Here is a 14,408-nt window from a genome sequence, read left to right as displayed (position 1 = left end):
TATAGTGGTATTTATGAAACAGAATTGTCATATCTGGCATCCCGTTTAAGATACAAGTAACAGGTGTATATGGCTATGATTCCCCACTTGTGCCCCCCCCCCCCCCCCCCCCCCCCCCGCCGATAACTGAAATTTACCTCTGTGAGGTGAAATAAGTATCTAATGAGTTTGATATTTGGAAAGCTTTTAGGATTATGGTTTGTATCAAATATGAAATCGATCGATGCTGGATAACATTATATTTGGCGTCTATTAAAAAAAAAAAAAAAAAAAAAAAAAAAAAAAAAAAAAAAAAAAAAAAAAAACAGAGAAACATGAATGAGAGATTTCACATAATTATTTTACCTGTCACATGGTTCCCTGACTTTAAACAGAGGTTTGACATCATCTGTGACGACAACATGGTCATCATCTTCAGCAGGACGATTTTTCGTTGCTGCTCCATCGTCAAAATCACTCTCACTTTCACTCTGTTGAAGGAGTGGCCTGGTATTGACTGAGTACTCCATATTCCAAAACTTGAATTACCTGTGGAGTAGGACGACATAGGTGGATGAAAAAATTCAAAAGCCCATCCAATAAATAAAAGTCAGAGGAGTCCCTTCCACCGCTTTTCCTTGTTTCTATTTATTATTGGTCCTTCCTTCATTCTGATAAACAACACAAGCATGAAATATTTGGTACTGAACAACAGATGAGGAACAATAACACCAAGCTGCAGGTACATCAGGAAAATTGTTGCCTAATTACAATGCGACACTATTCTAATCCCTCCGAAGAAAAGGACGATACACTTATATACTCACACCCTTTTTGAAAAGTCAGCGCGTTCTTTCTGAAGCCACAGCAATTTACGTATCTGGTTTAAAACACAAGGCAGATTTGTTAGTCTTCTTGGCGTTGACTGAGACGTGTTTTCACTTAGCGACTGTACGAAAATAATACGGCCAGTCTTTCGCGTAATTCCACTTCAACACAATATGTTGCATTTATGAAATAACAAAGACGGGCAGCATGTTACTCTGCCATGAGTCACCAATCACTACATCATCCGAATGTTACTCACAACACACTACCTATACCATTGTCACCGACGAGCGTCAGCAAGCGCACCGTACTCGTAGTTGACACTTGCCGCTGTCAATAGCACAAGCATTACAATATCTCTGCCAAAGATAGGACATTAACACAACTATTGTTTAGTACCGAATACAATCGGGAGATCGCAGCAAATACACAACAAAAGAATCGATAATGTGGTTTGGCGCACCCAGTCAAAAGAGAACAGCTGGATTGATAATCACATATAAAGTAGATCACAGATGAGGAGTTTGTTATGTTCTAGATATAATTTACAGTTATTTAACCTGCATGATGATTAAATGTGATGTTCAAATAATTTTTTAAATCTATTTATTAATCTATCCCTGAGGACTAGTAAGAAATCTATGTTCTCATGAGTAATTTAAAACTCTGTGTGGGCTTTATTTAAAAAAAAAGAAACATAATTGTATGTAGTACGATGCTAAATAAGGTGCACATGATAAAAGAAAACAATACCATTATACAGGGGCATTGAAAATAGATTCCCAGTTACGTGTAATAAGTGAATAGTTCTATTTAGAACCACGTGCTGATTTATACAATTAGTACTACAAATAATTCAGTGAATCAGATCCCCCTATGAACAGCATTCAAATGAAACAAAAATTCCTTTATGATGTTTCTGTCTCACTTTTAAACATGTTAGTGAACCAATTAAAGTAACGTAAAAATAAATAAAAAACTTGCTAATTAAAAATAAAATACTAAATCTGGAAGGCTTTCAAACCAGAAGAAATAAAAAATCCGGAACAACATGGACAGAAGGAAGGAAGATACTTCATGGGGAAAAAATGAGGGAATACTGGAAAAATAGGAAACAACAACAAAGGAAGAAGAGGAACTGAAGTTGTTAACGTGATCCTAGTTTGTCAATACGACTTTAAAAAAAACTGGATGATGATACAGCGACATTGTATGGACACAATATTGTATTATTTTGTATATGGCACCACTTCTAAGAGACTGAACTGAGCCTTTCTTCACCCACTTCTATGTTATTATATCACATTTTCCAACTGAGTTATTTTTATATATAATATTCGTAGATAACACAAGAGTTTAAAAGCAGGAAAAACAAATGTCCCATCAAGGAGTTGAAATCATATTTCAGGCACATTTCCATGGAGAATACTCATGGCATGTATAAAGAAAAAAGTAGAAAGGCCATCATCAATTGCAGTGTGATAGAACTTGACTTATTTGTCAGCAAAGACATGGAGTAAACTGCAAAGTGCTGTGCAAATGCTGAGTTAAAGCGTGAACATACAAAACATTTGTCATCACTAACCATTCGCCATTTGAAAGCAAGTAGCTATAACACAAGGAATATGAATGGTCTTCACTAACTATGAGTTCACCCTATTCTAGAACCCCAAGAGGTATTTTGTGCGCCATAAGTATATTTGACAACTTCACCAAAGTTAATCGTGACAACAAACAATAATTTCAACTTCATATAGGCCCTAAGTAAAAATATTAAACGGAACTTGCACTTAGTACAACATAAAACTAGTACAAACTACTCATGTAAACTGTTAGTATGTGGCCATATATCACCTTATAAAATATATCAGTTTTTTTTAACAGCTGGCGTAATCCAAACAATAGCAAGATAGCTTGAATATGATCCAAAGAATTTGAAAGTGACTAATAAATATATCAAGGAAATTCTCTTGGTTGATATTCGTCAGTTGGCTTCTTAATGACACATTAATGCTTGCAATCTAGTTGCCAGAACTCTTCTAGATACGTGTTTTGTAGTGGTGTCATATTTAAGATACCTTCCTTATATATTATTTGCAGTGCGAATGTTGTCAGACATAAGTGATAAAAAATAACAAAAAAGTTAGAGTATATTGCTCACTTTCATTCTGTAATATCAGGCACAATCATATTTTTGGGTAAATCACCAAACCAAACTAAAATTTTTGGACTCTGAAAGTGGGTAATATAAATTATTTGTTGTGTGAATTCAACAATGTCTGTCAGAGGCCTATTCAAGGAACTGGATACAATAACTTTAGCTTCACAGTACACTTACTTCTTAAAATTTGTCATTAACTTTTGCTTCCCAATACATTTATTCCTTGAAATTTGTCATAAATTGTACATATCTTATTAAAACCAATAACCCGGTTCACTGAATCAGTATTTAAGCCATCTACATGAATATTTGAAGCCACTTTCCTTATTGCAGAAAGGTGTCCAATATTCAGAAACACACATTTTCAGTAAAGTACCAACAGCTATTAAATGTTAAGCTACTAATAAATTAGGCTACAATTTAAGAATACGCAGAAGGATTTAAAGGTGGCCAACTCCTTCTATTCCATGGATGAATTTCTTAGTTGAACCAAGTCATATATATAGTAATGCAATCTGTGTGATTAAGGCTCATAACCTGATTTCTGTTTGATAGTGCATCACCACAATAATGTAAGAGTTATTGTGTGCACTTCAGTGTATATAAATTTACACATTTGTGAAAACATTAATATAACAACATGTCAGATTTTTACCAAATCCATATACTCCAGAAGTGATCACTTAGAATCTCCAAAAGGAACATTACCCCACTCTTCTCTTGTACATATAAATTATTTATTTTTATTATTATGACTTTTGTGCATCGTTGAGGACCTCCTCTGTACAGATCTACGAAATGAATAGCATACCTACTTATGTAAAAGTTAGTCTCCTGGATGATACATTATGAGATGACAAACATCTGGCAGTAGATACGGTTTTTCCACCAACAAAATGGTCAAAGGAAACAGTTAGTGACACATTCAGTAACTGGCTGGTAGACAACAGAACAAAAATTCCTCCTCATGAGTAAGGAACAAATGTTAAACTTGTTTGGTAATATATTCATTTTGGAAACACATATAGCACAGAACAACTCTGAAAGTTTCTGAAATGACAGAAAAGTATGTTGCAAATCAAGTGGACCTGATGTCCCATTATTCTAGAGAAATATATGTCAAAAAACTACAATTAAGACATCCAAAAACTGCTTGCAATATGATTTTTAGCAAGCAGTTTAGGATTAAAAATATTTCCACATTTATGATCAAAAAAGAATAGGTAGAAGACTACTGAGAAACTTCGTCAAGTTACAAACACATCACTGGTTGTGATACACATGTGACATCCCTTGAATGCGGTGCAGGATTACAGTGAGAAACCTTCTGAATATTAACCCTTATAGTATGACAGGTAATATCATGACAGATTAGAAGAACTGAAACAAATTTAAAAAAGGAAACAGGGAAACATAAATTTAGTAGCAAATTTATTATACTGTACCAGACAATTAGAGGATTTAAAACTAAGTGTATGATTGTGTATTATAGTTAAATCAACTACAAAACTCAGAAACAATTATGGATTAATCTGATACATATAAAAGACTGTAATGCATTATCAGCTTATAAGCACGGGAAAAATATGGAAACGACAGGCATTTTCTTCTAAGTATTTATTTATTTGTCCCTATGAGCCTCTTTTTCAGTAAATATATCACACACAATATGTTTTGGATAGAAAGTCTTTTTTCCTGTTAGTTTTACAGCTTATAAATAGATATCATTACATTTCTGTAACAATGAAAAGATAATAAATTTGAGTCAATGCTGTACAACTTCAATGGATTGTTACAATTAAAAGTATAAATTACATATTTTCATGTGTAGCTACAGAGATACTGAGCATTAACAATTTTGCATTATGCTGAGTGTCACAGATTTTTTTGATAATGTGTGGTTCAGATAGTAAGTTTATAAGTTTTGCTCAATGTGGTACTGGAATGACCTCCACTGCAATCACTGACAATTTTGTATTTAGTAAAAAAGTATTTTTTCCTCATTGTACTTTTTTTGACATGCATAACTACTTCAAATCCATAAACACAGGGAAAGGGCAAGTCTTTCAGATATTAAAAAAGTGGTTTGCATGATTTTCTGCTAATTGTTTGTTTCATTATTCTTATAACTGCACTTTGTTTCCTGAAAACTGTTTTGGTTTCATGTACAGTTCCCCAGAAAATGATACTGTACCTCAGTAATGAAATGACATGAGCAAAGTATATGACCTTAACTGTTTCCACACTAGTGTTATTGTACAGGATTTTTAAAAACATAGCTAATTTTTTCTAGTTTTGAATTTAGGGGTATGATGTAAGAATTAAGAAATGAAGATGTTATTGAATATGAATCCCAAGGAATTTAGTTTCAATCAGAGTACTAATGTTTTGGCTATTCGTAAATGTTATGGTTTGTACTACAGTTTTATTTGGATTTATATGAAATCAATGATTCTACTTGCTAGGGATTTATTGTTAGTCTGTTTCTGATAAACTACTCAGACACGTCTTTTCTGATATCTGTTTCAGATTCAGTAAGATCCTCTTCGTTTTCCATTTGATCAATAGACTGGTGTTATCTGAAAACAGAACTGGTTCCGAATTACTGAGTGTAACAGGAAGTCAGTTGTGTATACAAGAAAAAGGACCTGAAATTGAACTGTGTGGAACACTATGGTTTGGAACACATGGTTTTGAATGACAAACCTAGAGTTCATATCATTCCACATACTTAATATTTCTGTTACTTGTAAGCAACATTGAGAACATAATTTATCCAGTCATTTGACAGGCATCTTACACCACAAAATTCAAGCTTTCTGAGGAGTACAAAATGATTTGGTACATCAAATAGTTTTATAAAGACTAAGAATGACACTGAATTTTTGTGTGATTGCCACCTGCATTCAGGACACAGTTTATCAGGCTGAAAGTATCTGTTCCAGTTGAGTGCTACAACCTTAAGCCATGTTGTCAAAGAATATAGTCAGCTAAGGAAGGAACACTTTTTCAATAATTTTTGAGAAAACAGACAGTAGTGAACCAGGCCTGTGGTTACTCAAGTACAGCTGATCACATTTTTTAATTTGGGGTACTATGCTTGCTGTTTTTTAGCTGCTTCAGGAAAACGTAAGATAATAACTATGAATTGTAGATATACAACACAGTAGGAAGCATGTGCATTGCTGATCTTTTTGTAATATAATCCGGTATATCATCACTACTAGATGAATGTTTACTCTTCAGCGAATTAATGCCATTTAGAAGTTCGGTTGGCCATACTGGACTTAGAAACATGGGTAGTGTGGTGTCACCTCAAGGCACTATACTTGCTAGGTTGTATGCTTCAAATTGGGCATGGTCCGTCAATACACATTGGAACTGCGAGTCACCACTGTCGACGCTAGCAGACCGAGTGCTGCCACTCGGCTGGTCTTACGAGACGAGCTAGGGCACTGGCCAGTTCTACAGCCGACTTTAATAGGAATGGTTAACTTGTTATAGCTTCAGAGATCTCATTTGCAGAGACGCTAGTTAGCATAGCCTTCAGCTAAGTCAGTAGCTATGACCTAGCCAGGTGCCCCATACAGTTTATGCATTGACAATTGACATATGTATGAAGCAATTAGAATTGTAAAGAAGTATTCGCAGTTCAGTCTATAACTGCACTCGTAAATATTATTTTACAAAGTCAAGATCGACATTCACCGCTGATGCTGAATTAAAGCTTAGATTTTAATTGTAGTCCTGTCTACTAACTTTCTAATCACCTAAGATGTTCCAGATACATCCCATCAAGTATAGTTCATTCATCCTCACGTCAGCATGCATTTAATGCCACATCTTGTGATCAGACTAAGAGTCAAATTGCGTGACTCAGCCGGGTCATCATTTTCCATGAGGCCCATAGTTCTGCCTCATACACAATAGATAGATTGCTCATTTCAAGACATTAAAGCCGTTTGAATCTTGTGTCAAATGGTTTTCCAGATTTTGCCTTCAGCAACTCATGATCAACAGTTGTACAACAAGAAGTTAAATTTTTTGAAACTGCATTAGTATCAGTTACATTTTTCCATGCTGTGATTATACAATATTTTTGAGAGTTGTCGTCTTGTCCATAAGACCCCAAACAGGTCTCAACATGGGTTTAATTTTATTGGATGACTCCATAATATATTTGTCATTTTCCTATATTTTTGCCTCTTTCTTGACACATCTTGTAACTAAGCTAATTCTTTTAAATAACTTAGAAATTTTGGACTACTGTCAGTTTTTGAGAGCAAACGAAGTCCCCAATTCCTTTTAGAACTTACGGAAATTACTTCATTTTTTGGAAGAGCTATGTCAATATAATGCTCGAAAATACACAAAAACTTTCGATTTTTGCATAGGTAATAGAGGTGTCATATGTGAGAAGTGGTCACTGGCTATAATCAAAGTTTTCTGAACTACATTTGCCATGTATACACATATCTGATCAAGGAGAGTAGTCCCAGTTTTTCTTATATGTTTTAGAACTAGCTGTCACACACGGACAATGGCTTTTTTTGTACTTAAGGAGTTTCCTCTGTGAGGGCTTTGGCTCAGGCAATCATTGTTAAAATGTCCACAAGGTACCACAGTTTTTCCAATAATGCTTAGTTTGCCTATAGGAAGGTACAGTTTTTTGTGAAAACACACTTACATTGTTATGAGGAGATCTGTACACAAATAAAATAATAGCTTAGTTGGCCACTAATTCAACAGTTAAGACTCCATAATGTTTTTCACGAAATGATTTGGATTCAGAAGCTACACATTTATAATTTTAATTTTCTTTTACATAAATACAAATTTCTCCATGTGTTGGTTCTACTCACAAGAACAGTTTGCAAGATTATAATCTAATATTTTTAGGTGTTGAAAGTACTCCTTTTTTAACAAATGTTCACAAAAACATAAACCTAAAACATTCTTCCATTCACTGTTAAGAACTATATTTATTTTATCAGCTTCGATAAGATTGTAAATCTTGGTGTGCAGTCTTTTGAGTGCATTTACTGTTTAGTTTTGCAGCTCATTTAATTGTGGTACAGATTATTTCCCCAAAAAATATCGTTCATTCTTTGTAAGAGCAAGAACCTGTCTTAATGACCCACTTGTCCAACGTACTTTGAGCTGCTTTCATGTCATGCTTCCTGAAACACAAGTTTACTAAAAGACAAATTTCTTTAGCCAAGTACCTTTTACCACTGTGACTTAAATGAAGGGTGTACCTAATATGGATGGACTTGTCTAATGTGCCTTCATCTAATGAGTTCATTTTGATGGTGGCTGTGGAATTGAAAGGACATGTGCATTTTCTACAAATATGCGGTTGTGATTTTCTGTTCGTACCTAGTTTGTTTATTTTAGTGAGTGTGGGTGCGCTGATTCAGTTATTATTAGTAAACGCAAGGTAGTATTCATAAAGAGGGTAATCGAATCTCGATTATGAAAGTGATTATTTAGAAATGTAAACATTTAAGCAAGTTAGTGACCACCATCAGCTAGTTCAACAGCTCGCTATAAGGCAGCACTAAAGTCACCATTTTATTACACTGAAGTGCCAATGGAAGGTGCCACTCCATGCACAACCAGAACTCGAGGAGGGAGATGGGATTACCTTTGCTAGAGAAGGCATTGACCAAAGCCACGGGGTGAGGGAATCCACCATGTTGTTGAGACCAAAACAAGGGTTTTTCCATTAAAACATGGCATGTGGAACTTGCACTCTCTACTTAAAGTCAGTGAACTTATGGAATTCTCTTTGTATGTACTTAGACACAACATACTTTCATGGATTCATGCAAGTAATCATACAGCTGAGAACTTAATTTATTGATGCCAGTTGTTTTAAGTTGAATTATTAGCTGTAAAGGTGAACAATACAAACGACACTACATCCTATCGATTACTTCACTGCCGAAATGTTCGATTTTCATAATGTGTGCACCGAAATAACACTTTTCAGTTAGAGAAAAATGGCAGTATTGTATGAAAATTATTGATTGTGTTTATGTGCAACTACTACCAAAATCAGGAGCTTAGACTTAATGTCAGGTAAAGCTTATCTTGATCTCTCTTACGCATTTCTCCCTTCTAAGCATGTTCAGGTCATTCTTCACACTATCAATTTCGTTGGACAACTTCACACAACCAGGAATATTTATTTCAGTCATGCTTCTAATTGACCATTACAATCATTAGTGCAGGTATGTTCAGTTACGATATGTGTAAAAAGAAATTTCTATAACAAGTGGGTCACACACATAAATGATCATTTTATATTCAGCAAGACATTACTCCAATTTTTATTTCAGTTTTACAAACAAAACAAACTTGCAGCCTATTAACCAGTGGACTTTTTCATGAATATAGTTCACTGCCCTTCAAAGACAATTGGATTAATGTAAAAGCATTCACTTTTGTTTCTGTAAGAAAAGACTTAACAGAATTCTCATTGCATGAGCTACTCTATACTAATACCAAGTAGTTATCAAGTGATTACTGATATCTCATGTGAGCAATCAAGTTCAGAAATGGAGTCCTGTTTAAACAGTTACTTACAACTTCACTAAGCATTAAATCAATGGAATTCTGTGGACACACATAGTGCATAACTTGTGAAACCAGGAGCCCCACGTTACTGCCACTCACTCTTCTAGTGTTATCTTGGTAAACTGACATGGTAACTCTTCGTTTAAGTTGCACTGGATACACTAATAAGCAGTAAAATTCTTTTCATCTATGTAGTTCTTCTTCTGTGAGGCCTTTCAAAGACTGTTTCACTGTTTGCATGCTGAAGAAGCTTGATTTCCTTCCTGTTCTGCACATTTACTTCACACACAGTGTAAAATTTACTCTTGATATGAACAACAGTGTTATGAGATGGTGCACTTAGATTGAGGAGAATTAACAGATATGTGAAGTTAGTATTACATGTAAAAGTTTTTGATGCACATAAACTATTACTTCCTGGAGCAGCAGTTTCTGAAACAAAAAAACAAAACAAAAAACCCTTCCAACATAACAATTAGCAGACAGCAGAAAAATTATATTATGTGTGCACAAAAAACAATTAGTGCACTGAAAATTTTAAAAGAATTATTTGTTGCCTAGTCACAGCACTCGTCAGTTAATCTCAGATACAAACATCTAAGTAAAATGTACAATGCATAGACAGCTGCTGTTGTACCAACTGCCAACAGCACAGGAAAACAAGTCTAACATCAAATCAATACTGTTTACACACTGACATCATTATGAGAGAAACGACAAACGACGAAAAAAATGCGAAGCTCTCATGTGAGCACATGACATTAAACTTCCATCAAACTGAGATTCGACAAAACCCTCTGAACATGTAGTGGTGTGAGTGGTGTGCTGGATTTCATCTCAAAGCTTTGATCCACAAGCTTTTTCTTGCACTGTCCTTCATGAAGCTACATACTATAAACATAAAAGTCAGTGACCGAAAGCATCAAAACGAGTAATCTGTGTTTAAATACAAATATTACTTTAGCTAAAGTATTTACCTGTAGAAAGTAATCTCAAACTTTCCGCTTGCTTTTATGTATCTGTTGGTAACACGAATAACCATTTTCACAAAAATTTACGTTTGTACTATAATACTACAGTACACACACTCTACTCACAATGTTTTGGGCTCAAAAAAAAAAAGAAAAGAAAAAAAAAAGCGCACTGCGTGCATAAGTCACTGGGTTCATGTTTAGGACGTTAGCGCATCACCTTAGATATAATGCATTTTCAGACAGCAAATAAGAAGCTATAAGCTCTTGATATAGACGTCAATTGTCAGAAAATAAATGAAACCTGACATATAAGATTTCTAGGAACATGAATGGAAAATAAATTAAGCCGGAATTATCATATTGATTACCTGCTCAAGAAACCATACTCACCATGTTTTGCCTATGAGCTATTTCGCACTGTGTTGACAAGGAAATAATACTGTTGTCGTATTTCTGTGTATTTCCACTCTCTGATCACATATGGTATAGTATTCTGGGGAAATGCTAGAATAATGGACAAAGTTTTTAAAATGGAAAAACGAGCTGTGGGTTTGATTTGTGGTGTTGCTAACTGGATCATTCAACACGCACCGATTCAAAATACTTGGGATATTGAGACCCACATGTCAGCACATTTACTTGTTGATAATATTTTTAATCATCAACAGAAAACTTTTCTAAACTAATTGTGATATTCACAGTTGTGATAGAAGTCACAAGCGAAGCCTACACAAAGAGTCAATAACTCTCAATGTGGTATGAAGTGACGTCATACAGACTGGAATAAATATTTGGATTGAACTCTCACTGAATGTAAGAAAGGACATTAACAGCTATCAAGTATTTAAGTGGAAACCAAAACAATTCTTCGTAAACCATACTATATATAATTTAAATGAGTTTCTAGAATTCCAAGTTTTGTAAAAGCTGTCTTATATTATAAATTTTAGGGTGGGCAACAATTATTGTCAACTAGTTAACTTGCTCTCAGCTGAGAAAGACGAGCATAGTATTGTTCTGACCAATGTTATATGTGAAGATCATGCAAAGTTTTACTCTGTCGTTTTGAATACATATTTGATTCTAAAATCGTTGTCTTTGAATATCATTTCATAGGGAGTGCTACTCTCCCAACCCCACAGCTGAGCAACAGTCATACAATAATTTTTAATGAACACACCGCCATTTCACTGCATTGTTGTTTATTTAATCAAGAACCAGATTTTGGCCTTTTATGACATTTTCAAGTTATTGAGTTTATGTTCTTAACATGTATTGCAGCACATCAAGCTCAAAATTGGCCATTGTTGTTGTTCTGGTCTTCAGTCCTGAGACTGGTTCGATGCAGCTCTCCATGCTACTCTATCCTGTGCAAGTTTCTTCATCTCCCAGTACCTACTGCAACCTACATCCTTCTGAATCTGCTTAGTGTATTCATCTCTTGGTCTCCCTCTACGATTTTTACCCTCCACGCTGCCCTCCAATACTAAATTGGTGATACCTTGATGCCTCAGAACATGTCCTACCAACCGATCCCTTCTTCTGGTCAAGTTGTACCACAAATTTCTCTTCTCCCCAATCCTATTCAATACTTCCTCATTAGTTGTGTGATCTTTCCATCTAATCTTCAGCATTCTTCTGTAGCACCACATTTCGAAAGCTTCTATTCTCTTCTTGTCCAAACTATTTATCGTCCATGTTTCACTTCCATACATGGCTACACTCCATACGAATACTTTCAGAAATGACTTCCTGACACTTAAATCAATACTGGATGTTAACAAATTTCTCTTCTTCAGAAACGCTTTCCTTGCCATTGCCAGCCTACATTTTATATCCTCTCTACTTCGACCATCATCAGTTATTTTGCTCCCCAAATAGCAAAACTCATTAAGAAAAATGTTGGCGCTCCACGACATGCTAGATGTAAAATCACCGTCTTGTAAAAAGATTGGTAAATAATAGAGGGAGCACGTCATAATATAGAAGTATCTAAAGGAATAGAAGTAGCCAAACCCAACTGCCACAGTGACTTTAAAACATATAGGCTGAGTAGATTGGTGGAAAAAGGAACGGGGAACAGATGTCGATAGTTTAGCGACAGACTACGAAAGTATTATAGATGCAGCATGCAAGAAGGCCTTCATAGCGAGAGAACTATTATGATTTGAGTCTGAATGGCGATCAGTACCATGGTGGACAGCTGATTTAACAATACAGAGAAAGAAAAGTTAAAGAACGAAACATGACGAGACAATGAAAACTCACCATAGAGGTGTAGCTTAAACAGAAGAAAGAATATACGGAGGCAATTCGTAATGAAAAACTGCAGCAATGAAGAAGTGTTGTAGTTTCAAAGCAGGCAACAATCCATGGAACACAGTCTATCATTTAGCATTAGGAAAAGATTCCTTCATGACACCTCTACGAAAACAAGATGGCACGATGACATTAACCTCAGAGGGTACATTGAACTACATGTTACATTACTTTACACCAATAGATAAGGAAGAAAAAGAAGATAACGAATACCACAACAAAGTTAAGTGGTTTACTGCAACAGAACAGAAAATTCTTGAAATACCATAACAAACGGATTACAGAAAGGAGCCAGGAAAAGATTGCGTCCATAGCACAATTCTACTTCTAGTATTAAACACATTCGCTCAGTTTGTTACAACAGCCCAGAATCGTTGCTTTCAAGCGGAATACTTTCCAAAACAATGGAAAAGAACTAAAATAATACCGAAAGTTAACCCTGGAAAAGAATGCAACTTAGAAATCATCAAGTTTTGCCCAATAAGTCTTTAGTACATAGAAGAGAGGATCCTCGAAAAAAATCTATAAAGAATCAAATAATGCATTTCATCTAACCCAGAAGTCATCTATATAAAAATGAATACGGTTTCACCCCAGAAACGGACACAACTGATGCATTAATGGAACTCAAAAAATGGCGCTAATAGTCTCACAGCCAAATTTGAGTGATCACGGTGAATCTTCCTGTACAAGGAGCCTTCGAAGCATTTGGTGGCCTAAAACACTGTCCAGTCACTTTAATGTGACTACCTCTAATAATCCTGAATAACCACCTTTTGCACCACAAGATGTTCTGGAAGAGAGTCATTGAGGTTCTGGAAAGTATCGACAGGGATGTGGAGCCATGCAATTCCAGTGCTGTGGCCAGGTGCGCTACATTCCTTGGCTGAGGATCCACGGCGTGAACAACATGATCTACATGGTCCCACAGATTCTTGATTGGGTTTAAATCTGGAAAGTTTGTTGGCCAGGAAGCATGATACACTCATCCTGGTGCTCTTCAAATCAAGCACATACACTGAAAGCTATGTGACACGTTGCCTTATCCTGCTGGTAGATCATATCTTGCCAAAGAAAAACAAACTGGATGTAGCTGTGGGTATGGTCCCCAAGGACAGATGAACACTTGGGTTGATCCACTATGTGTTCCAGAATGACGAGTTCATCCAGGGAATACGACAAAAAGATCCCCAAAACATATCACTTCCTCCTGCTTGCACTTTCTTTGCTTTCAGACGTTTCAAGCCATAGACCCCAAGGCCCATTTATCCAATGGAGTGTGAAACGTGATTCATCACAATGGACGTCCAGCTGTGCTATTGGTATGCAAATTTCGGCCTTCGCCGCCAATGAGTAGCAGTTTGCATGGGTGCATGAACCAGGCACCTGCAGCAGATAGCCATAAGCAGAAACATTTGCTGAACTGACATTGGGGAGACACTGTTGGTAGCCCCTTGGTTCATCTGAAAGGTCAATTGATCATCAATTACTCTCTTCGCCTGTCATTTACCCATGTCGTCTATGGCCCATGGTGCACTAGTTTTATTGGTGCCAGTTTTGGAGAG

General features: G+C 35.8%; 1 protein-coding gene across 1 annotated transcript in view; it reads right to left on the bottom strand.

Moving 5' to 3' along the window:
• The window catches only part of LOC124619439 (equilibrative nucleoside transporter 3), a 59,174-nt gene extending 58,017 nt beyond the window's left edge, over nucleotides 1-1,157 (bottom strand). The window contains exons 1-2 of the mRNA XM_047145826.1: nucleotides 807-1,157; nucleotides 346-528 (exon numbers count right to left, since the gene is read on the bottom strand). Of these exons, the coding sequence (XP_047001782.1) occupies nucleotides 346-509 (164 nt within the window). The 5' untranslated portion in view covers nucleotides 510-528; nucleotides 807-1,157. The remainder of the gene's footprint in view (nucleotides 1-345; nucleotides 529-806) is intronic.
• Between the last annotated feature and the right edge of the window lie 13,251 nt (nucleotides 1,158-14,408).

Source organism: Schistocerca americana, chromosome 6, assembly GCF_021461395.2.
Source record: "Schistocerca americana isolate TAMUIC-IGC-003095 chromosome 6, iqSchAmer2.1, whole genome shotgun sequence".
NCBI classification, from domain to species: Eukaryota; Metazoa; Arthropoda; class Insecta; order Orthoptera; family Acrididae; genus Schistocerca; species Schistocerca americana.
Note: the sequence above shows the minus strand (reverse complement) of the source record. Positions and strands in the feature narration are given on the sequence as shown.